Source organism: Cibotium barometz, chromosome 46, assembly GCF_041138505.1.
Source record: "Cibotium barometz isolate CiBa-2024 chromosome 46, ASM4113850v1, whole genome shotgun sequence".
In the NCBI taxonomy this organism is placed as follows: domain Eukaryota; kingdom Viridiplantae; phylum Streptophyta; class Polypodiopsida; order Cyatheales; family Cibotiaceae; genus Cibotium; species Cibotium barometz.
In genome coordinates this window covers 39,418,274-39,444,348 of record NC_141091.1, presented here as the reverse complement: position 1 = coordinate 39,444,348, position 26,075 = coordinate 39,418,274, and the positions used below count along the sequence as shown (strand labels likewise).

Genomic DNA, 26,075 nt, shown 5'->3' with positions numbered 1-26,075 from the left:
CCCTCTCCTCGATCTCCCCCCTCCTCTCCGCGAGCCTCCATCCCTCCTTCGGCCTCTCCAGGATACTCCTCCAGACCACCCACTGCCCCGGGGCAGCGCAGCTGGGTAGGCCAGAGCTCAGTTCAGCGGCTGTTCCACCGCCACTCCGGGCTGGTGGAGATGGCGATCATAGCTTCGCCCGCCACAGAGTTCTCTCCAGCCTCCCCTGGGGGGCCCCCGCGAGTGATGGGGCTCCCAGTGGATTATGGTTTTTTCAGGTGTCTCTAGCTGGATGCTGGCCCGTTTGAGACACTGGTCGCGCCCTTGCGAGTTTGCGTGGTGTGCCATCCCTCTCGTTCTCCCTCAGTGGTGAGCAGCATGGTGGCCTTCTCCTTTCCTCTCAGTGTTGCCCCAGACACAGCATGGGATTGCAACTCTGTAGAGGAAGTTTTGCGTGATCAGATACTGGAGTTTTCTCACCACTTCAGTGACCTGGGGCTCACGGACCTATTGCAGACCCGATTACACTCAGCCCGCATGAGCTTGTTTGGCATAGGAGATTGGCGGGCAGATCCGGTCCACACCTCAGTTGAGGCGGTGCTACTGATTCTCCTCCACGCCGCCCCGAGGGTGCAGCCTACCTTTCGATACATATATGCAGAGGATTGGTCTCACGCCTAAGCCTTGGACAGGGCGAAGGCGGAGTGGGGCTAGACATAGAGACAGGTCACCCTCTTTTTGGAGAGACTCCGCACCCGGACAAACAGTGACTATTCTCCCTCCAAGCCGGCGCCCAAGACTCACAGAGTGGAGGGCAGCTCATCCGGGCCGGCTGAGAGGGGTGAGCCAGTGGCGGCTGCTTCACTTGCCATAGCTCATCCATGAGGATCCTCTCATGGAACATCCAGGGTCTTGGTGGACCTCGCTGCTACATTGGTCGGGGCAGACTTCGCCAAGAGATCCAGAGGGCTCTCGTTGGAGGACCCATAGATATCCTTTTCATCCAGGAGCACCACCTTTCTGCCGGGCGTACCCGCACCTACGGGAAGATCTTGCTAGGCAGGAGTCACACTTTTTGGTCACCGGCATATGGCTCCCAGGGGAACCAGGGGGGAGTATGCATCTCAGTCAGCGAGCAGCTTCTATCCGAGGTTGTGGATTCTGGCACTCTGGTCCAGGGTCGAGCGCAGTGGATCATCCTTCGGGTTGGGGAAGACCGCATTGGCTTCCTCAACTTCTACGCCCCTAATGGGGCGACCGGGAGAGCTGAGTTCTAGAGCACCATTAGGCAGTCCCTCCCCATGGCAGACCATTTGGTGCCTAGGGGGGGATTGCAACATGCTGGAGGATGCAGAGGACAGGATGGGGAGGAGACCATTCATGGGCCGGAGCTCGCTGCCTGGGAGGAACTAGTGCTGCAGGTGAGAGGCCAGGATCCGTGGACTCTCTCGGAGTTTGGCAGGTTGCAGGGGAGTTTATCTTTCTCGCGCTCGGATAGACGGGCCACAAGAGTTAACCTTTCCCGCCTCGACAGGTTTTACATTGATGAGTGGGCTTGCGATAGAGGTGGCACTGTGGGTATACTTGCAGGCTCCTCGTTTTCAGACCACTTTCCAGTGCTTCTCCAGATCGATGACCCTACGAGAGGAGAGCGAGGCCAGAGCGTCCGGATTCCAGATTGTCTCATAGAGGAGCCCGAGATTGCGACCAGAGTTGAGCAGGTCTGGCAAGAGCTTCAGTTCAGGAGAGGATCGGCAGCCAGCGATCTTGACAGGGGTTTGCAGGAGATCAGTACGATGCTCAGACAGGCTGCCCTGGACCGGCTGGAGGCTTTCAGAGAGCAGGAGAGGAGCCTGCGCAGGAGTCTAGCTTCCCTTCAGAGACTTCAGGAGAGGGAGCCTAGGAGCCCTTGGATTTCAGAGCATATGGAGTCAGCTCGCACAGAGATCAGATCCATCGAGGAGAGGAGGGTGGAGTTCCGATTCCATGCTCGGGCTTCTTTTTGGACACAGGCTGGAGACAAAGTGACTCGAGACTTCTTTGAGGCGACAGGGCCTCGCTTCAGACGAGAGGGTCTCAGGCATCTTCGGCAGGCTGATGGCCAGGTGGTGGTGGATCCCCCCAGGGTTCGGGCGATCGCCCCCACAGATTTTTACAGGGATCTCCTCTCTGCTGAGCCAGCAGATGACAGGGTGAGAGAGGCTCGGGAGGCAGTCTGGAGCTTCACGAGACCGGTTGTGCCGGCCCATTTGCAGCACTCCCTTCTCTCCCCCTTCTCGGATACGGAACTGGAGGAGGCTCTCCAGGCACTTCCTCGGGGCAAATGCCCTGGTGAGGACGGTCTCTCAGTGGCTTTCTTCCAGAGGTACTGGGGTCTCTTGCATAGGGGTTTCAGATTGGCATTCCAGGAGATCATGGAGTCGGGAGACATGCCGGATAGCATGGCAGAGGGGTTGATTCACTTGATCCCTAAAGAGGGAGGAGACAAACTGGAGATTAGACAGTGGAGACCGATCACCTTGCTAGGCACGGCCTACAAGGTCCTAGCTAAGGCGATCAGCAGGCGGCTTCAGCCTCACCTTCCGGACATCATCCACTCCACGCAGACAGGCTTCATCCAGGATAGGAGCATCCTGGATAACATCTTCTCTTTCTGGGAGGCTACGGCTTTGGCTAGATTTCGGCAGGAGGATCTGGCAGTGCTCCTTCTCGACTTCGAGAAGGCATGTGATCGGGTGGACTGGGCCTTCTTGGAAGGCACTATGGAGAGGATGGGCTTCCCCCCTCAGTGGATCCGTGGGGTCTCTGCACTCTACACATCGGCCCATAGCCAGGTGCTGATACAGGGCGTGCGCGGAGAGATGTTCCAGCTCTCGCGCTCGGTGCGGCAGGGGTGCCCCTTGGTGCCCTTTCTTTTTCTTTTTGTGGCGGAGGCCATGAGCACTTTCTTGACGGCACAGGATACAGGTTTGCGGGGCCTCCATCTCCCCATCCGCACCACGGAGGAGCTCCTAGACTCGGAGTTTGCGGGGATGACACTGCTGTCTATCTTCAGGGAGGGGAGGAGAACCTCCGTCGCTTCGCCTCAGCCATGGACAGGTTTTGCAGAGCTTCGGGCGCTTTGATCAACTGGCACAAGTCGTGTGGGTTGTGGGTCAATTCTGTGCCCCCCCCCGACTTGGAGGCCAGTTGACGGGTTTCAATATCTGCCCCCCGGCACTACAGTGCGCTATTTGGGATGCTATGTGGGCATTGACATATCTCCGGAGCAGCAGATAGCCCCCCTTCTTCTGAGCATTCGGAAGAAGCTTCTGTATTGGAGTACCGCTCGTTTATCTCTGGCTGGCCGAGTGGTTGTGGCCAACCAGGTTCTGCTTGCTACCATGTGGTACATCACTTCTTGTTGGGCCTTCTTGCGGGCATGTATTGGCCAGGTGTGCAGAGGCTCATCAGGAACTTTCTTTGGTCCGGTGGCGACGGGCGGCCCGCCAGGGCCAAGGTGGCATGGGCTGTGATCACCCAGCCGAGGGAGAGAGGCGGCCTGGGCATAGTTGATCCTATTTGTCAGAGCCGAGCTTTGCTTGGCAAGTTGGTGGTTCGTGGCCTCCTACCAGGCGCTGAGCCGTGGAAGGAGTTTCTTGTTTCCAGGATTCTCAGCCGCACTCCTTCTCTTAGCGGCCCCTGGACCCCCAGCATCAGGTGGATCTTTACAGAGCAACGATCCAGAGGAGTGGGCCTTGGCTTCGAGGAGCATTTTGCAGCTAGCCTTCTGAGGGCATGGGAGCATCTGAGGCCATCACTCTTCCAGACTCCACCGGGCACCGATGAGGAGCGCCTGAGGCAGCCATTGATCTAGAACCCCTTGATCCGACTTCCCAGTGGTCATATGGTTGGATCGCGATCTCACGTGTCGTGGGGCCCATTGAGCTCCGGCCCAGCCCAGTCCCTAGACGACTGGATATGTTTTCAGCAGCTGCCTCCAGAGGCTCGGAGAGGAGACTCAGCGGGATGAGGGGCAGAGAGTTGATGAGGCAGGACATTGAGGCGGCCATCCCCCGGGAGTGGCGGACTCCAGTACAAGACCCTCCACCTCCACAGTGGATGGGCGTCTTTACTCGGCATGAGATCCTTCTAGCGGTCTGCGGCTCAGCAGAGAGAGTCGCCCCACTCACCTTCGAGGTGGGAGAGGGAGGCCAGCTTCAGAGGACCCGACTAGATTTGGATGAGTTTCAGGGTTGTATCTTTCAGAGGGTGCGGGTGGTCGGCTTTCATCAGAGACAGTGGCATGTAGACCCCTCACCGGCCTCGATAGGGGAGGACTATTCTTGGAGATTATGGGCTTGGGACAGCAGGCCTCTTATTCGCCTTCAGTGGGATCCAGGCGAGTGGCTTTGGCGAGATCCCTACTCGGCCCCTACCAGCCTAGGCACCCCCTTTTTTCAGTACACAGCGAGGCTGGGGCGGCGGATCCAGAGGCACAGGACAGCGGGCACCCCGGCGGCAGCCGAGCATTGGCGGCGACAGGGGCTCTCCCATGCCTTCCTTAGGGACTTCTGGCAGCGCCTTTGGGCCAGCTTCCGGCCCCGGAAGGTGACGCTTTTTCTCTGGCTTACAGCGCATAGAGGACTGGCTGTGGGGGCTTGGCTAGCTTTTGGCAGACACCCAGCGTCCTGCCCTCGGTGCGGCTATGCACAGGAGTCGCAGCGGCACTGCTTATGGGATTGCCCACAGGCACAGCAGGTCTGGCAGCGCGCTCTCAGGATGGTTTTTGCAGGCTCGCCAGGTGAGATGATGGCGACGTGGGGTGCGGTGGCTTGGGCCACGGACAGCGGCCCGGCCCTTGGATACGAGGACGTCCCTGGCAGTGTGACCATCCAGGTCTCTGACAGGGCGATGGCGGTGGTTCTGACGCCAGACTTCTCTTCGGCAGTCTTAGGAGGGGGACGGGCACAGATGGGAGATGATCAGCAGCATGACGGCTTGGCACATATGGAGAGCCCGATGCAGGGAGGCCATAGACCACCAGGCGACTCCATCGGCAGAGGTCATACAGGCCCTCTGGGTGGACATCATTCACACCTCGAGAGGACACTGGGGGAAACTTCAGGGCGACTCGGATCGCATGAGAGGTCGCCGCAAGGCGTTCCTCCGCACTTGGCAGCCTGGCCCTTTCCTCATCGCGAGGGGCGAGGATGTCACTTGGCACTACAGGCCTCCAGTTTGGCTCTTCTCACCTCCCGCATGTACTACTAGGTAGCCCCCCCCAGAGAGCGGCCAGCCACACGGGGGTGGAGCTCCGGTGTTCACTATGTTTATTATCCCTCCTTGTGAGGTGAGCTTTGTAGCCTTATGGCGTTTTCTCATTAACTAATAGAAGGATCGTTTTTCCAAAAAAAAAAAAAAAAGGTGACGACCAGCAAAGCGAAGAGGTACCGCTTCGTATGGGTGCGCCGCTTCGTAGGGGCGCCGCCAGCAAAGCGAAGAGGTGGCAGCAACCACGAATCGGCGACTAGGGCGCTTGGTCAGCAGCTACATGAAACAAGCGAGGGCTCACAGCCTGCAACGCCCGAAGCGAGGAGGGGAGAGCAGTCGATATTCAGCAGCTAGGGGCGCTCAAGGCTGGCAGTTGCTCATAGCGAGGAGGGGGCGCATAGCCTGTAGGGCGAGCAAAGCAAGGAGGAGGATGGTGCGCCAGATCTGCCATTGCTCCATAACTCCCATACCACACACGTGTGGGTTGTCGAGGGGGGAGAACACCGAGTGAAGAGGCTAAGTGGCCCGCAAAACCCACGGGGAAAAAAAGAAATAAATATTTTACATCACCATGGACAAAGCTTTACGCCAAGGCCACCATCGCTCCGCTGCTTCCATACAACACCGAGAAGAGGGGTGGACGAGGAGAGGGTGAGTGCCGCGGAGAGGGTGAGGGTTTCACAACCCACGGGTAGGAAAAAAAAAATTTTGCTCTAATACCACTGTAAAGCTTTTATAGATTTATTAACATGATTAAGACTTAATTAACAAACATTAGACAAATGCTGATAGAAAGATTGAGATGTTTGCATTGAGACAAGGGCCTTTCTTAAATAGAGGCCGAAAGGGTACAAGTGACGAGACACATCCCTGGGAAGGGGTGTGGCTCTTGAGTCAACGGTTATGTCCTTTGGACTTAGAGGTGTGTCTTTTAATGAATAGACATGTCCTTTGATAGTGACCCATGTGTAAGGGTGTGACCCTTCACAGGTGTCCTTTCAGTTAATAAGAGATTAATGAGTAATTAAGGAGAGATTAAGAGAGTTAGTCACAATCGTGACAGAGCGTCTCCAACTCTTGGAGGCAACATCAACAAAACCCACACCTCCAGTTACCCCCGACTTCATCACTCTCTTCTTCCGATGGAACACCAAAGATGAGAGGATGAGGCCAGACGGCGGGAAGAAAAAGCAGATAGACGAGACTATGAGGAAGCCCAACGCAGGATCGACGAAGACCGGCGTCAGGCTGAACTCACTGCTCGGGAGCACCAACGAGAGCTCGATCGAGAGCGCATGTTACTCGAACACCAAAGGGAAAAGGAGGCCATACATCTGAGGTATCAACACCTCTCTTCAGTTTCCCCACCCATAGGTGCCACCAGCCAGCATCCTGCAACATCGACTACCGTCATCCGAACTCAACCAAATTTTAGTAAGTATGATGGTAAGTGTGATCATTTAGCAATTAATCAATTCATTCATCAATTTAATGCTCATTTTCCTTAGCTAGGATTACAGATCCTCAAGATAGAGTCCACGTTGCGGCTCCCCACCTTACGAGCGAGACAGTCACTTGGTGGCAGCATTGGTCTAGTCTTCATACAAATCCGACCACAGGTATCACAGCTTTTCACTGGGATATGTTTGTCCTAAAGACCAGATTTCTCCCTCCACAGTATTTGACTAACCTAGCAGATGAGTTCTATGGATTCAGATAGAACGGATCACCCGTGCTTCAATTTTCCGGCAAGGTTATAACTTTAGCACAACAGTTAGGGTTATCTGAGCAGGCCAAGATGGATCAATTCATTCGTGGATTAGATCCTAACATCCGGTTCACAGTTCGCAACTTTGAACCCAATACTTACCGGGCTTTGACTCTGGCTCAAAATGAAGAAATGAAGATGAACGGAGTTAAGCCTAAGCAGTCGTTGCAGTCTAGTACCAAACCCCAGCAACAGCAACCTACTGCACAGCCAGGGAAAGGTAATGCATCTTCTAAAGATACTAAGAAGAACGGCAGTAATAGCTCTAGTTCAGGGGGAAGAAGGATAAGGACTTCAAGCCTAAGAAAACCCCTGAGGAAAAGGCTAAAGCACGCATCACTAGAGACTATCTTCCTCCAGAGGAGCAGAGGAAATACCAGTCAGAAAACAGATGCTTTTTCTGTCATACCATTGGGCCTGGCAAGAAGGATTACCAAAAATGGCAAGCGGAGAAAGCCTCCAAAGCCCCTTCTTCCACAATTGCCACAGTATCTCCTACTCCTCCAGCCCCGCCTACTACCACAAATGCAGTTCAGCTTTTACCTTCTATGCATCCTATGCCATCTGTGGTATTTGATGCTAAGCAAGAGGGTGAGAGCGACGCTCCACAAAAAAGCCTCATCCGAGCTTATGGCTCTGTCAAGGACCGACAATTTGTAGTCCTATTTGACATGGGTAGTTTTGAGGACGCCATCTCTCCCCAGTTGGCTAACAAAATGAGCTGCACATTAGTGCCATATCATTTGGATGTGGATGGGTTCACACCTGGTCTCCGCACCCACATATCTCACATGTTGTTACTTCTTCTTCATCATCTTCTACAAGGGACTCTAAAAATGCTTTGGCAATGGAGTACCTTAAGATGAGCAAGTTTGTCATGGCTTTGGATCCTAGCTTGCGTGCAAAAGTTCATAGCAAGGATCCTAGTAATTTCAAAGAGGCACTTCGCATTGCTTTGAAAAAGGAGGCTGCCCTTCAAATTGAGGCTGTGCTCCAACCTTCTGTAAGTGTGCCAACTCCACCATCTCGGGTAGAGGTAGGCTCAACATCTCAGGCACCAGCTCCATCCAAAAGGCACAACAGTTTGCCTTTGTAGTTCAAAAGGTCTCATTCCAACGAGATTTCATTCTCTCGCCTCTTCTGGGGTGTGACGTGATCTTAGAAATCCAGTGGTTTCGTCAATATGAGCCTATTCCCGATTGGGGGCAGGACACTTTTATTATCTGTAAAGGTTTTCCTGAGCCCGTCATGATTTGTGGGGATAGAAGCATTCTTGGCATCCCATTGATTTCTCATCTCCAGACCCGACAAGCTATCCGCAAGGGAGCGGAAGGAGCACTGCTTTATGTTCGTGCTCAGACAGCCTCTACCTCATTGGTGGCAGCTATCTCATCTTCATCCCTAGTTCCACAATTAGCAGACCTCCTGGCTAGACATCAGGCCATTATGCTTAGGAACAATCTCCTGCCAAGTCTCCCCCCATCCCATCCTGAGGACCATCATATCGATTTGGTCCATGAATGAGAACCTCCTAGCAGGTTTCCTATCGTCTTTCCAAGACTTTAGAGGGCAAGCTAGAAAAGCAGTTATCTGAGCTTCTCCAAGCTGGATTTGTTCGGCCTTCTTCCTCACCATTTGTTGCACACATCCTATTTGTCCAAAAGAAGAACAAGTCTGCATGCCTTTGTGTAGACTACAGGGCATTCAATAAACTCACCATTAAGAATAAGTTTCCTATGCCAAGGATTGAGTACATTTTGGAGCATTTAGACGGTGCAAAGTTTTTCACTAAGATCGACCTCAAGAGTGGTTAGCATCAGGTCCGCATTTTCGAAGCTGACATTCCAAAAACAGCTTTCCGGATAGAGCGTGGTCACTACGAGTTCGTAGTCATGCCTTTTGGGCTTACCAATGCACCCGCAACCTTCAATAAAATGATGTCCAAGATTTTCACAATCCTCATTGGTAAGTGTGTGTTCATATTTCTTGATGACATACTTGTCTTCTCAGCCACTGCAGAGCAGCATGAGAAAGATGTGGAGAAAGTCTTGCAACTTTTGCGAGATAATGGGCTCTACATAAACGCCAAAAAGTCTATCTTCGGCGTTACAAAGGTTCAATACTTGGACTATATCATCGCTTCCAATGGGATTCGATTGGACCCCTCAAAGGTTCAATACTTGGACTATATCATCGCTTCCAATGGGATTCGATTGGACCCCTCAAAGGTTCAAGAGATCTTGGATTGGGATATCCCTCAGACCACCCAAGAGATCCGTTCTTTCGTAGGTCTCTGCCAAGCCTACAGCACGCATGTTCACCAATTTTCCAACCTTGCAGCACCTCTCACCGACTTGCTCAAGGGGGTGAAGACTCGTAGACAAAAAGTCTCAGTCATAGACAAGGCACTTGATGCATTCTGTGCACTCCAAAAAGCTGCCTCAAAAGCGCCTCTTTTGAAGTTAGCATCTTGGGATAAACCTTTTGAGGTCATTACCGATGCCAACAATATAGCCATAGGTGCAGTTCTCCTACAGGACAATAGACCCATGGCCTACTAAAATAGAAAGTTGGATGTCGCCGAAAAGAATTATTCGGTTTATGACAAAGAGCTTTTGGGTGTGATCACAACGCTCAAACATTGGAAGCCTTTCCTTTATGGACAAGTTTTCACAGTCAAAACAGACCACCAAGCACTCAAGTGGCTTCAAACCATGCCAAGTGCCCAATGGAGTGATCGGCAGGCCAGATGGAGTCAACTCTTCCAACAATTTGGAGGAATGATCGAGTACATCCCTGGTAAGCATAACCCAGTTCGCAGATGCTCTTAGTTGAAAGACCAGCATCCAAGCAATGCAGGAGTTTGCTATTCTCAAAATCACTGGGAAAGACATAGATAGCATGAAAGATGAGTATGTCGACTTCCCTGAGTTTGGTACTCAATACAATTTGGCCCTCACCTCTGAGCCTGGCCATTATTCAGTGCAAAACGGTTGGTTGCTCTACAAGAACCGCCTCTGTGTCATTCGAGAAAAGCGGGCAGCTCTTCTCCATGATGCCCATGACTCCTTAGTTGGAGGACATAGAGGTATCAACAATACTCTCGAAAAATTGGAACGGTCCTTTTATTGGCCAAAAATGAGGCGTGATGTATATTCACATGTTCAAGCCTGTAAGATTTGTCAAAAAGTTAAGGTTCCACATACAAAGAAGGTTGGGTTACGTCAACCTTTCCCTATCCCCAACGGACCTTTCATCGACATTTCTATGGACTTTGTAGAGCCTCTACTAGCATCCACCAGATCCGTAACACTTAGTGTTTTACCATTGTGGATCACTTCAGTAAGTTCTGCATGCTCATCCCATGCAAGCATACGGCCACAGCTGAGGACGTAGGCCGCCTTTTTGTCAAGCATTAGTACCCCATCTGTGGTTTGCCTAGCACCATTACATTAGACAGGGATTCCAAGTTCACCTCGCATTTTTGGAGGGCATTATTCGAGAACTTTGGAACTAAGTTACATTTATCTAGTACATTCCATCCACACACAAGCGGCCAGACATAAATCTATAACCAATTGGCCTTTGATGTTCTCAAGTCATATTGTCATGACTAGCAGTCCAAATGGAAACATTATCTTCCATTGGTCCAAGCCATCTTGAACAATACTTATTCATCTAGTGTCGAACGGACTCCGTATGAGACAGCCTTTGGTCGTCGTTTCTCTTCTCTTTTGACGAGAATGGTGTCTCCATCTCTCGAGGTTAACAAAACGACGAAAGCATTTTCCGAAATCATCATTGAGTCAGTTAAAGACCGCTTGACCAAAGCCCAGGAAGCTTATGGCAGACAGACGAATAAATCTAGGCGAGATGTCCACTTCAAGGCAGGGAATTGGGTCTATTTGCGCATCATGAAAGAGAGATTGAAACAAGTGGGCAAACGCTATCCCAAGCTTTCTTTTCGTAGTTTTGGACCCTTTCCTATAGTTAAAAAGATAAGTGATGTCTCCATGAAGTTAAAGTTGCCTAACATTTGGACGATACATGATGTTTTCCATGTTTCTTGGCTAAAACCATAAGTTGAACCAAAAGTGTTTGATCGTTCAAAGGAACAGCAGCCAGACATGGTAGACGAATCAGAAGTCATTGAGCCTGAGCAGATCCTTCTTCATCATTGGAAGCATGGTTCCGGTCGAAGAATATGTCAATTCTACATGAAGCTCCGAGATCGAGGTACCCACGAAGCCGTTTGGCTAGACAAGGAGTTCTTTCAAGAGTACCCATAGTTGTTGGCGAACTACTTGGAAGCCATGAACCCGCCACAAAGCTAAGCAGAAGGGAATGTCACATGCACTCTGCACCGTAGTGCATGGTGACAAGATGGCTCCTCATCGTCAGTGCAACATTGTACATTATTAGAACCCTTTAGGATTGATATTTATCGTACATTGTGACCCCATTGTAATCCTTAGTCCAAGATATGTCAAGCACGAGCTACGTAGGTCATTCCTCAACCATAGAAGTCCCTTAACCCACTTGGAGAGAATCATTCATGCATATAGATGTCATAGAAGCCTTAGGGTCTGCATCAGTCAATGGTTGCATTTTGCATATCATCCATCCCATAGGCACATAAGACCACATAGACCATGGTAGAAGCATCTGGATATTATTCAGCATTATTCTACATTTTTAGCATATTGTCTAGCATTTTATTATCATTATTTCAGCATTTATCACCTCATATCTAGTCGTGTAGCAGTTATGATGCAGTCGGCCAGCTCTGTAGCCAGCCAACCAGCATCAAACCCATATACATAGCATCACTTGCTCATTCATCATCAATCAGCCACAAGCCTTCAAGCGCTTCATCCTTCAGCACAAGGAGCATTAACGCTTGGACCATTCCGCACATCATCAACAAAACGCAGCATCAATCAGCATTCAGCCCCTTCAGGGTTCAGCGTTTTCAGCATCTACAGAGTTTTCAGCATCCATACACTCATCGTTTTGCTACATCCCTTTCGATGAAGGTAAAACGCATTCATACATTCATTTTCGGCATTCATTCACAGCCTAGAACCAGTCCCAAACAGCCCATATCTCAGCCTCAGATTTGCAGCCTTCCTACATTCCATTGGGAAGAGTGCATAGGCTTGAGATTGGTCATTATTGGTGATTCTACAGTCGTGTGCAGTTCAGCCTGACTCTTGGTCCTCCGAGATCTTACGTTTGGCTTATCGTCAGTCCAAAGTCATTCTCTTCAAAGTAATAAAAGCAAATACTATTCCGGTAACGGGATAGAGGGCCCTTCCGTGGGTAATTCAAGACCCAATCTAGCATACAGTTTCTATCTCTCTCTCTCTAAATCTCTTAAAGTTTGAAGTCCTAAAAGTGGATTGCTAAACTCGCGAAACTCAAGATACAGAAGGCGGTGTGAGACTTGTGTGACAGAATCCTTAATTATGAATACTTCCACTACATGTTACACTTGAATATACACACGGCGCGTGTCTATGGTAGGCGTAACCTGCACCTCTTTGCCCACAAAGGTGGCTTTGTCCTCAATTTGGGTTCCAAGTCCCCTATATCAATGGCCAAACTGGTAGCCGTTTGCATGGAGATGAAGTTATCCGTGGCACAATCATCAAACATTAAGAGAGCGGGCCGATCCTGATTTGCCCCCAAGCTTTGCATACCACCCTTTCATTGGGGATTGAGCCAAAGGATATGAAGTGGAGTCTTCAATTGGACCGGAACGCAATCGGAGCAAAGGCGTATGGAGTACCTCAGTGCTCGAAGCTTAGCAGGAGAGGATGTCATGTGCATCCGTTAATCCCAATGCTTATGGACATGATAGCAAGATCATGGGCAGATTTCGAGGCAAATTTGGGCCTAATTTTGAGGCCCTACAAGTGTTAGGGAAAGTCAATATTAAAGGAGATTTGTATAAAGTGTGTGTAGGGAAAGTCAATGTTAAAGGAGATTTGTATAAAGTGTGTGTTGTGTGGGAACAACCCCTTGTAAAGATATCTATTGTGTAGGTTCCTGTCACGTAGGCTGTAACGCCTGTGACCGACGGCAGACTGGATGGCCAAAGACGTGGCCATCCGGGGTTCAGTGGGAGAGGACGCCCGTGCGTAGTCATGGGCGGCCAGGCTAGTGTGGACGGCAGGCCACACACTATATAGCCTGGGGGATGAGGGGCAATCCTCATTCTTCCTCTATGGCTGGGTGGTGAACCAGAGGCCGTCCCCTAAATGGACAGATAGGGATGAGGAGGTAGCTACCTGGGAACGCCGTAGTGCAATTTCCAAGAGGTTTTCCCATTTTGTTTTCGAGGACGAAAACTCTTCTTAAGGGGGGGGTAATGTCACGTAAGCTGTAACGCCTGTGACCGACGCGGCAGACCGGATGGCCAAAGACGTGGCCATCCGGGGTTCAGTGGGAGAGGACGCCCGTGCGTAATCATGGGCGGCCAGGCTAGTGTCGACGGCGGCAGGCCACACACTATATAGCCTGGGGGATGAGGGGCAATCCTCATTCTTCCTCTATGGCTGGGTGGTGAACCAGAGGCCGTCCCCTCCTGTGGTAGCGCCCGTAGCGGTGTTACAACAGCGATCTAACAGTTCCTTTGTGTGCGGGAACACCCCTTAAGATATTATGTGAGCATGTGACACCTATTGAGGACACTTGACATCATATTTGGCATAAGACATATATGTGGTGGCAGCATATGCTTCAGAATATGTAAAGGGGTTGTCTCCTATAAAACAACTATCATTTTATGTTTAATATAACACATTAAGCAAGATGTAGCCTCTCATGTATTCTCACTCTATTAGATTAGGATTATTATTATCAAATCATTTATGCTTCTTTTTATGGTTTATGCTCGAATCCTAATGTCAATAATTGGTATCAGAGCCTTCCTGTCTAGTTGTGGTAACCCTCTCTTCTCCTGTCAGCACTGCCCAACTCATGTCCTTTGCCATCAGCCCATTAGCCAAACCACGTTCCATCGGCTCAAATTCAGCCCTGTGGTAGTCCATATCTGTACTGCCCACTGTTGGAGGTGGTCATCGATGGATGGCAGTGAGGTGGGTTTGCCTGACCTTGGCACCCAACTTTGCAAGCAAGTCCGACCGGCCCTGACATAGTCACTGGCAGAGGTGAAGAGCCCCGCATTCACACCGTCCTCCTTGGCTAGCAGTGCTCCACCGCCACCCGGCCTGGCCCTATAGGGGGGCAACATATTGGGCGTCATGGCCACTCCCGTCTGTCGGCCCTATCGCCTCCCGTTCGCCATTGCTCTTTTGTGCAATCCTGCAATGTTGTGTCCTTGTAGACATGGCCCTGCTCCCGCCCATTCACTAGTGCTCTTGTGTCGGTCGATCCCATGGATTTGTACACCTATGCCTCCCGTTTGTTGGTGCTCTCCACATGCACACTGTCCTGTCCATATTCACGATCTCGTACTGTACCTGCCAAGCACACAGAGGGCCTGAAAGACAGTCTTGCCTCTCGTGTTTTGGAGGTCTCTTGTCAGTACACTACTTTGCTCTGGAGGTCCTCTCGTAGTTGCTCTGCACACACTGTCAGTCTTGCTGCTAGGGTTATACTCTCTGTGCTCTTCCCCCAATTTGAAGGCTCCTGCTTGTGTGACCTCTCATTGTCTCTCATCTCAGTTCACCAAATTCCTTGTTCTCAGCTTGCCAATCCATCTTCAGGCATTCTAGCTTGCCTTTGTGCTTTTTCAGTGTATTTCTGTCACCAGCCTGGACATTTCCCAGTCTGAAAGGGATCTGGTGGACTCAAGGATGTTTAAATATTTGGAAAGTACAAGCTTTGGGAATGGGGGATTATCCTAGAATACAAAGGACCACACTCCTAAAATTTAGGAGAGTTGCTATTGTTGGCCAGACTCCGATGGAAATTCTGTTCGCGTCATTACATCTGGAATTGAGCAGATACCAAGAGTTGGCAAAGTGCCTATGACAGAATGTCTACCAGTTGGGATATTTTTAGAGGTAAAGATTATGGAAGGACCCATCTCTTAGATTGGGACATGTGGCAAGAAAGTGGACCAAAGTGAGACAAGTGGCCTGACACTTGTTAGAAAAAGGATCAAAGTGAGACAAGTGGCCTCACACTTGTCACTTCAGCTATTGTGTGGCTCTCCACTTGTCATCGTAGCCTTCTCTTGCCATTTTAGCTCATGGGAGGCCCAAATCTATAAATTGGAGCCCTCTCTCTTCATTAATAGAGGCCCTCTTGCTGCACACTAGCCTCTACCACCGTTGAAGGCTTCCCTAATGATGGCTACTCTCTTTCTCTCTCACTTGAAGGCTGCCCATGAAGAATACCGGCTGTTGGGGACTGTTTTGGAGGCTTCCATCGCGAAGAAATACTGAAGGCAAGGGTATTCAATCATTTATTATGATTTCTAGCCATTGTATGTGTTGTACCAGCATTTGTACTTGCTGTACCAGCCACCGTACCGGCTGTACCAGCCACTGTACTTACTGTACCAGCTTTTGTACTTGCTGTACCTGCTGTACCAGCCACCGTACCGGCTGTACCAGCCATTGTACTTGCTGTACCAGCTTCTGTACTTGCTGTACCTGCTGTACCAGCCACCGTACTGGCTGTACCAGCCACTGTACTTGCTGTACCAGCCACTGTACCTGCTGTACCGGCTGAATGGAGAGTTGTACTTGCTGTACTAGCTCTATTGCATGAAGACCCGTGGTTTTTGGGGAAGAATCAGTACCCACACGGAGGTATATGGATTATATTGTTGGCTCGGCATTTCTACAGCCTATGTTCCGGCTTGGTATAGGTCTATGGATTCCTGGACTTCTTTTCTAGGAATTTGGATCCATCCTCAGGTTTATGGATTATGTTTATGGCTCCCTTTTACTGGGATGGATTATTCTTTTTGGCTCCCTTTATTTGGGATACATTGGACTTATGGAACTCATGATTCACATACCCTGTGTAGTGTTCTCTTGTCCTACGTGCTCTCTTGAAGATTGTTTCTACCATGTGAGGGTGGAACAATAGAGAGCAGATGGAAGGGAACATGGGCACTTCAAAGGGTAGTGTGGAGCACAACATACCCTGTGTAGTGTTCTCTTGTCCTACGTGCTCTCTTGAAGATTGTTTCTACCATGTGTGGGTGGAACAATAGAGAGCAGATGGAAGGGAACATGGGCACTTGAGAGGGTAGTGTGAGTTGGTGGCCGAAATGCCTATAAACTATGTGTAGCAGAAATGCATATGGAACACCAGGTTATCTATGCCTGCGAGTGATTGTTTTCAGGACTCCTTGTTTAGCCGCCCTGTGTAGTATTTCTCTTGTCCTAAGTGCTCTTCAAGATGTTGCTACCTTGCTTGGTAGAACATAGAGCCAATGGTAGAGAATATGGGCACTGAAGTCGGGCCGGGCGTCAAGGCAGCTCCTTGGTGATCTACATCGACATACCATTGTTTTCTAAATGCTGAATTTCATATGCATTGGCATGGAGGATTTGGCAATGGATGCCCGTGAAGCTATGTATTGAATTTCTCCAATAGTAATACAATTTACTCAAGGGAGGGGTCGGCCGTTTTGGCTCATTGTGTGTCTCTTGTAAGCCCACCTCTCATCCAAGGTGTGTGGTCAGAGTACCAACACGGAGTGCAAGTGGTAAAGTGGACATGATGGGACTTATGTCTATGCCAAGGGTCATGTGGACCGATGTCTTGTTGGCAGAAGACTTATTTTGTCTCGCCCATTTACTTGGGACATGGATTATGATATCTGGACTTATGGGACTGTTTTGTCTCGCCCATTTACTTGGGACATGGATTATGATATCTGGACTTATGGGACTGTTTTGTCTCGCCCATTTACTTGGGATATGGATTATGATATCTGGACTTATGGGACTGTTTTTGTCTCGCCCATTTATCTTGGGACATGATTTTGATATTGGTATTATGGAGACTTATTTAGTCTCACCCATTTCTTTGGGACATGGATTCTTCAGTTATATTGGATTTTTGAGACTGTCTCGTCTCGCCCAATCGATGTGACATGATTATATCTTGAATATATGGCTTGAAGCTTAAAGTTGCGGACAACTTTTAAGAAGTTGGGGAGGATGTCACCAGCCTGGACATTTCCCAGTCTGAAAGGGATCTGGTGGACTCAAGGATGTTTAAATATTTGGAAAGTACAAGCTTTGGGAATGGGGGATTATCCTAGAATACAAAGGACCACACTCCTAAAATTTAGGAGAGTTGCTATTGTTGGCCAGACTCCGATGGAAATTCTGTTCGCGTCATTACATCTGGAATTGAGCAGATACCAAGAGTTGGCAAAGTGCCTATGACAGAATGTCTACCAGTTGGGATATTTTTAGAGGTAAAGATTATGGAAGGACCCATCTCTTAGATTGGGACATGTGGCAAGAAAGTGGACCAAAGTGAGACAAGTGGCCTGACACTTGTTAGAAAAAGGATCAAAGTGAGACAAGTGGCCTCACACTTGTCACTTCAGCTATTGTGTGGCTCTCCACTTGTCATCGTAGCCTTCTCTTGCCATTTTAGCTCATGGGAGGCCCAAATCTATAAATTGGAGCCCTCTCTCTTCATTAATAGAGGCCCTCTTGCTGCACACTAGCCTCTACCACCGTTGAAGGCTTCCCTAATGATGGCTACTCTCTTTCTCTCTCACTTGAAGGCTGCCCATGAAGAATACCGGCTGTTGGGGACTGTTTTGGAGGCTTCCATCGCGAAGAAATACTGAAGGCAAGGGTATTCAATCATTTATTATGATTTCTAGCCATTGTATGTGTTGTACCAGCATTTGTACTTGCTGTACCAGCCACCGTACCGGCTGTACCAGCCACTGTACTTATTGTACCAGCTTTTCTACTTGCTGTACCTGCTGTACCAGCCACCGTACCGACTGTACCAACCACTGTACTTGCTGTACCAGCTTCTGTACTTGCTGTACCTGCTGTACCAGCCACCGTACTGGCTGTACCAGCCACTGTACTTACTGTACCAGCCACTGTACCTGCTGTACCGGCTGAATGGAGAGTTGTACTTGCTGTACTAGCTCTATTGCATGAAGACCCGTGGTTTTTGGGGAAGAATCAGTACCCACACGGAGGTATATGGATTATATTGTTGGCTCGGCATTTCTACAGCCTATGTTCCGGCTTGGTATAGGTCTATGGATTCCTGGACTTCTTTTCTAGGAATTTGGATCCATCCTCAGGTTTATGGATTATGTTTATGGCTCCCTTTTACTGGGATGGATTATTCTTTTTGGCTCCCTTTATTTGGGATGCATTGGACTTATGGAACTCATGATTCACATACCCTGTGTAGTGTTCTCTTGTCCTACGTGCTCTCTTGAAGATTGTTTCTACCATGTGAGGGTGGAACAATAGAGAGCAGATGGAAGGGAACATGGGCACTTCAAAGGGTAGTGTGGAGCACAACATACCCTGTGTAGTGTTCTCTTGTCCTACGTGCTCTCTTGAAGATTGTTTCTACCATGTGTGGGTGGAACAATAGAGAGCAGATGGAAGGGAACATGGGCACTTGAGAGGGTAGTGTGAGTTGGTGGCCGAAATGCCTATAAACTATGTGTAGCAGAAATGCATATGGAACACCAGGTTATCTATGCCTGCGAGTGATTGTTTTCAGGACTCCTTGTTTAGCCGCCCTGTGTAGTATTTCTCTTGTCCTAAGTGCTCTTCAAGATGTTGCTACCTTGCTTGGTAGAACATAGAGCCAATGGTAGAGAATATGGGCACTGAAGTCGGGCCGGGCGTCAAGGCAGCTCCTTGGTGATCTACATCGACATACCATTGTTTTCTAAATGCTGAATTTCATATGCATTGGCATGGAGGATTTGGCAATGGATGCCCGTGAAGCTATGTATTGAATTTCTCCAATAGTAATACAATTTACTCAAGGGAGGGGTCGGCCGTTTTGGCTCATTGTGTGTCTCTTGTAAGCCCACCTCTCATCCAAGGTGTGTGGTCAGAGTACCAACACGGAGTGCAAGTGGTAAAGTGGACATGACGGGACTTATGTCTATGCCAAGGGTCATGTGGACCGATGTCTTGTTGGCAGAAGACTTATTTTGTCTCGCCCATTTACTTGGGACATGGATTATGATATCTGGACTTATGGGACTGTTTTGTCTCGCCCATTTACTTGGGACATGGATTATGATATCTGGACTTATGGGACTGTTTTGTCTCGCCCATTTACTTGGGATATGGATTATGATATCTGGACTTATGGGACTGTTTTTGTCTCGCCCATTTATCTTGGGACATGATTTTGATATTGGTATTATGGAGACTTATTTAGTCTCACCCATTTCTTTGGGACATGGATTCTTCAGTTATATTGGATTTTTGAGACTGTCTCGTCTCGCCCAATCGATGTGACATGATTATATCTTGAATATATGGCTTGAAGCTTAAAGTTGCGGACAACTTTTAAGAAGTTGGGGAGGATGTCACCAGCCTGGACATTTCCCAGTCTGAAAGGGATCTGGTGGACTCAAGGATGTTTAAATATTTGGAAAGTACAAGCTTTGGGAATGGGGGATTATCCTAGAATACAAAGGACCACACTCCTAAAATTTAGGAGAGTTGCTATTGTTGGCCAGACTCCGATGGAAATTCTGTTCGCGTCATTACATCTGGAATTGAGCAGATACCAAGAGTTGGCAAAGTGCCTATGACAGAATGTCTACCAGTTGGGATATTTTTAGAGGTAAAGATTATGGAAGGACCCATCTCTTAGATTGGGACATGTGGCAAGAAAGTGGACCAAAGTGAGACAAGTGGCCTGACACTTGTTAGAAAAAGGATCAAAGTGAGACAAGTGGCCTCACACTTGTCACTTCAGCTATTGTGTGGCTCTCCACTTGTCATCGTAGCCTTCTCTTGCCATTTTAGCTCATGGGAGGCCCAAATCTATAAATTGGAGCCCTCTCTCTTCATTAATAGAGGCCCTCTTGCTGCACACTAGCCTCTACCACCGTTGAAGGCTTCCCTAATGATGGCTACTCTCTTTCTCTCTCACTTGAAGGCTGCCCATGAAGAATACCGGCTGTTGGGGACTGTTTTGGAGGCTTCCATCGCGAAGAAATACTGAAGGCAAGGGTATTCAATCATTTATTATGATTTCTAGCCATTGTATGTGTTGTACCAGCATTTGTACTTGCTGTACCAGCCACCGTACCGACTGTACCAGCCACTGTACTTACTGTACCAGCTTTTGTACTTGCTGTACCTGCTGTACCAGCCACCGTACCGGCTGTACCAGCCACTGTACTTGCTGTACCAGCTTCTGTACTTGCTGTACCTGCTGTACCAGCCACCGTACTGGCTGTACCAGCCACTGTACTTGCTGTACCAGCCATTGTACCTGCTGTACCGGCTGAATGGAGAGTTGTACTTGCTGTACTAGCTCTATTGCATGAAGACCCGTGGTTTTTGGGGAAGAATCAGTACCCACACGGAGGTATATGGATTATATTGTTGGCTCGGCATTTCTACAGCCTATGTTCCGGCTTGGTTGCCTCGTGTTGGGCTGTGTTATGGCATTTGTATATGGATAATCCGGCATCTCCCGTGGGGAGAGTAAGGCCCTCAAAGCTTGTACATGATATTATTCTCCTTGGGTAATAAAATACTCCAAGGGGGGGGTCGGCCCATTCCGGCCTCTATGCAGTGTCACTCGTGCAAGCTCCATTTGCAGCATTTGTGGATGTTTTGTCCAGCTTTATGTTTTATGCAAAGTGATGATGGATATGTGTTAAGGCTGTGGCCATATTTAAATGTTTTAATATGCATTGATGGTATCAACAAGTGTGTCAAAGGCCCTAGTCCCCCGGGCACCCGCCGCCGCGAGTTTCAATTTCTATAGTAGCCCTACAGGTCTATCCTCTTTGCTTGCAACCTTGAGGTTCCAATCAAGTCAATTTGGTTCTACGGCAGTTCAGTTTGGCTTGGTGGCTCTTGTTTGGCTCCATGGATAGCAAAGCTTACAAAGAAGCAATTTGCTCGTTCCTATCTCCTGCCAGCACAACATAGCAGTCAAGTTTATCACATGGTTCAGTTGCAGTATCGTCTACCTCTACTGCCAACACTCTGAGGTAATGGGAAGTAACATGCTCCAGTTCTATTTTACATCTAGATCTTGTACCTTACCAGTTTGTTGGCTTTGGAATCCTGCCACTCTTGTACACTGATCCTGAATATTCACCTGGAGATCTCATCCTTTATCACTGCTAGCTGTGTAAATGCTTTTGAGGTATGAAGTTGAGCTTCACAGGCTAAGGTTTTATTGGGTTTTTGGCTTATCTAGTACGCTTTTATACTTTGCAAGGGTCAAGTTTGTACACACATTTGCTGCTATCACTCCTTGTAATTTCCCTTTCTTTTGATGGAGCAAGTACAGTCATCCACTTCATCCTCTCCACCCTCATCACTCTTCTATGAAGCTCCAGTTATGGGAGGGATCTCTTCACGGCCTCATCTTCATCGATGGCACATTCAAAGATCAGTGCAAAAGGAAGATTTTGTTTGAGGCTAGTCTTGGAGGGGTTTGACATCCAATAGCTGCCATCACTTTGTTAGGCTATCTTTGGCTCATGCCTCCTTTTCATTGAGGGAGGGATTGTTAGGGAAAATCAATGTTAAAGGAGATTTGTATAAAGTGTGTGTTGTGTGGGAACAACCCCTTGTAAAGATATCTATTGTGTAGGTTCCTTTGTGTGTGGGAACACCCCTTAAGATATTATGTGAGCATGTGACACCTATTTGGCATCATATTGACATAGGACATATGTGGTGGCAGCATATGCTTTAGAATATGTAAAGGGGTTGTCTCCTATAAAAGGACTATCATTTTATGTTTAATATAACACAGTAAGCAAGATGTAGCCTTTCGTGTATTCTCACTCTATTAGATTAGGATTATTATTATCAATAACAAGTGGCCAAATCCTAATGCCAATAACAAGTGCCCGGAACATGTGCCCATGGATGGGACACCTTTTGGGCACAATTTGGAGGCCAAATATGACTTTTTGGACACTATTATGTAGGCCAAAAAGGAGAAACCGACCTAAACACGACTTTCCATCCTATTCCTATATGAAGGAGGTCTAAGGCATGGAAAGGCAAAAATCACATAGATCTCTCAGGCATCTCATTGGTGTTGGCAAGAACCCCTGCATAGGGGCAATGTAACTTCCGGAGGGCCCGGGGGTTTCACAAAACACTTGACCATTAAGTGGCATATGTTTAAGGCTATGGCCAATTTTAATTGCATTAATGGTCAAGTGTTTTGCGAAACCCCCGGGCCCTCTCGAAGTTACATGATCTCACGTATTCGACCACATCATCTTGCATTTTTGGCCAATAGAAGAATCTACTCAATTTTTCAAAGGACCGCTTTTGGCTCCCATGGCCTACCAGTTTGCAATCATGAGCTTCCCACAACAACTTGGCCTTCAAGCTAGGCACTTCATGCACTGATTTTTCCGTGGGCATAGAACAATTCGTCCTTAAAATGATACAACCCCTATGCTAACTACCCTTTGTGCCAATCGTTGAACATTCTTTGTACTACTGCATCCTGTCGGTAGCTGCCCTAATTTTGCCTAAGGAACCACTGTTCACCACGCTAATTGCATTGACTTGTGGCATGCGGCTCAACGCATCTGGTATGACATTCTACTTGCCGGGTTTGTGTATGATGTCTATGTCAAACTCTGCTAAAAGATCCTGCAACCTTGCTTGCTTGTGTGACAACTTCGGTTGAGTCTAGAAGTATTTCAAGGAGATGTTATCGGTGAAGATGTTCGTGTGCTTGTCTTACATGTAGTGGCACCACTTCCTGAGACAGTGAACCACCGCGAACATCTCTTTCTCGTGGGTAGGCCACCGTTGTTCCGCATCTGAGAACTTCTTGGATTCATATGCGATTGGGCGACCATCTTGAAAAAGCACACCACCCAAAGCTCCATCTGAGGCATCGGTATGGATCTCGAATTCCTTGTCGAATTCGGGCAACTTTAGTATAGGCGTGCAACACATGGGTGCCACCATCTTTTCAAATGCGTTGTTCTCTTTGTCTGTCCATCTGAAATCTCTTCGACCCTTTGTGATGTCTGTCAATGGGGCAATGATTTTGGAAAAGTCCTTGATGTGTTTGCAACAAAACTGAGTGAAGCCCACAAACTCACAAACTTCCCTCACATTCTTAGGTACTGCCCATTTGATGACGGCTTCCACCTTGCATGGATCAACTATAATGCCTTTGTTGTTAACAATGAATACAAGGAATTCCGCTTCTGACACTGCGAATTCACACTTTTCTAGTTTGGCATACAACTTGCATTGCCATAACCTCTACAACACCTTATTGGCATGCTCCTTACGTCTGCTAGAGTTTTGCTATACACCAGGAGGTCGTCAATGTAGATAATGAGGAACTCATCAAGATAGTCTTTGAACGCATCATTCATCAAGATACAGAAGGTGGCTGGAGCGTCCGTGAGAACACGAGCCACTCATAGCTACAGTACCTTGTTCTCAATGCGGTTTTCTCAATGTCCCCTTTGGCCATTCGAATCTGATGATAGCCCGAGCGAAGGTCAATACGTGTGAAGTATTGAGCCCCAACTAGTTGATCCATCAAATCCTCCATCACCGGGATGGGGTACTTATTCTTGATGACAATCTTGTTGAGAGCCCTATAATCTGTGCATAACCTAGCTGTGTCATCCTTCTTGGTGACGAAGAGAACAAGTGCCCCATATGGTGATTTGAATGGTTGAATCAACCCTTCGTGCATAAGCTCACCCACCTGTTTTTCAGTTCCTTTAACTTAGTTGCATCTATATATGGTGCTTTGGCCGGTGGAGTATGCCCAGGGAGTAATTCAATCTTGTGATCCACTGTCCTTTGTGGTGGCAATCCTAACAGCAGCTTAGTTGGTAATACATCTTTGTATTTGTCCAAGATCTCCTTGATCTTTGGATCCCCGATCACCACTTGACTTTTACCCTCATTGATGTCCACCTGCATAATGCATAGATGGGCTTGGGCTCCTTGCCTCACATCCCGGTCTGCTTGCTGCACTGTACCAATACCAGTTGGGTGTCATGTCATCCCAAGTTAGTTTTTGCTTGCACACATCCTGACTTTGCCCTGTTGCATTTCCAGGCTTCGTGCTGCGCACATCTTGACCCTGCATAGCTGCACGTTGAGGCCCCTAACTACCCACATCCTGACTTTGCATGGCTGCATTTCTGGGCTTAAGGCTCTCCAAAATCACTCTTTTCCTTGTCACTAATTCCCGGAGTCACTTTGTCTCTGGGTGCCTGCCTTGCTGGCTCACCTGACTTCACTGGAACTTTCTTGGTTGCTAAGCATTAATCATAGACACGCTTCCACAACGCATGTAATAGTAGCCCTCATGGTGAGCCCTCATCTATAAAGGGACCAAAAAAGCTACGAGTGTGAGGCAAGGCACCTGAACTGGAAGACCCTGTCTAGGAAGGACATCCTAAGGACATAGAGTTGAGGAAAGAACCCACCAAACTAAGACACACATGAATGCAATTAATTTGATGCAGCTAATGCCCATGACATTACATGTGGAAAACATTGGTACGCTCAAATAAGCAAGAGAAAAATATTGTCAAACAAAATATGTAGGAAAGACTACGGCAGACTAAATTGCAGATCTCACCTCCAGGAGCGAGTACACAAAGTCCCCAGTGTCTTGCGCCTCTGCAGTGATCCTGTAAGCAATGTCACCCGAAGGCGCGCCGCTTCTGCTCTCAAAATATGCCGCATCATTGCACAGGACACTCTCGAACACACGGCAGCGAATGTCATAGGTCACTCTCAAGGCTACCTCCCACAGCAAAGACTGTTGTAAGAACTTTGCCACAGACCGTGCCGCAAGAAGAACCGCCAGAAATGCACACTTTCTGCCGAGGCTCTGCAGGTCTCCTTTCCCCAGAATGCTGGAGAGCTCGCCGGTCTGGGGTATGAAAAGGATAAGGGTCACCACCGAGACGAGGGTAGATGTCCATGCCTTGAAGATAAGCCGCCATTGGGCCACCAGGAAAGGCCTGATGAGGGGCAAGGTCTGGGTCAAGGGCAGGTGCCAGTGGTGCCCCTCTTCCTCAGCTGCATCTGAGGCTTCTGAAAACTTTTCTTCTGTGTTTTCAGAGGCTACAAAGCAGAAGGCGAGGCCACGTGCAGATGTTGGTAATGTCTTCCTCGTTTCTCTGATTTGCCATTTCTGCTGCCAGCAGAGAGGATGGGGCTTACTTCGTCGCAGCCCCTTCTGCTGTGAAGAGAGGAGAGTGGCATGGCGCGAAGGGAGAACTGTGAGGCGCGCAGGGCAGAATCGTAATTGCGATGGAGAGAGGCGCAGCATGGCTCGGGATTGTCCATAGCAAAGCGTGTAGATGCACTATCAAGGCCTTTGCACGTTACAAGTGTCATCTCTCACTCCCTCTATCTAATTCTCTCTAAATCTAGGTCTCTTTAACCTCTCTCTCTCTTTTTTTTTTCTTTTTTTTTTGACTTTAACCCTCACTAACTCTCTTAGTCTAACTCACCCTCTCACTCTTTCTTTGCATTCTTTCTTAGATGGTTTCACAATGGATATAATCAGTATATCTAATGGCCTCGGAGGATCGAGAAAAGATGGCATTTGTGATAGAATGGGGAGCTTTTGCTTCCAATGTGACACCTTTTGACTTAAAAAAATGCCCCAACCACGTTTCAAGAAATTTTTTATGAATCTTTGGTCAATTTTATGCAAGTCTTCTTGGATGATTTTAGTGTTTTCAGCCTTGTTGTTCTTGGTAAATAAGCCCAAATTAGCTAGAAAATTAGCAAGATGGATGCTAAAATTGCAGGAATTTGATTTCGTTGTTCATAAACCAAGTAACCAGCATGCACTGGAAGATTTATTGTCCAGAATGAAGGCTGGGGGAGCCACTAGATGGGATACCATA

At 48.4% G+C, this 26,075-nt stretch overlaps 1 protein-coding gene across 1 annotated transcript in view; it reads right to left on the bottom strand.

Moving 5' to 3' along the window:
• Positions 1 to 25,590, bottom strand: part of LOC147612205 (ABC transporter B family member 29, chloroplastic-like) — a 44,919-nt gene extending 19,329 nt beyond the window's left edge. Inside the window, exon 1 of the mRNA XM_086784098.1 lies at positions 24,791 to 25,590. Within this exon, the coding sequence (XP_086640224.1) occupies positions 24,791 to 25,489 (699 nt within the window). The 5' untranslated portion in view covers positions 25,490 to 25,590. The remainder of the gene's footprint in view (positions 1 to 24,790) is intronic.
• Between the last annotated feature and the right edge of the window lie 485 nt (positions 25,591 to 26,075).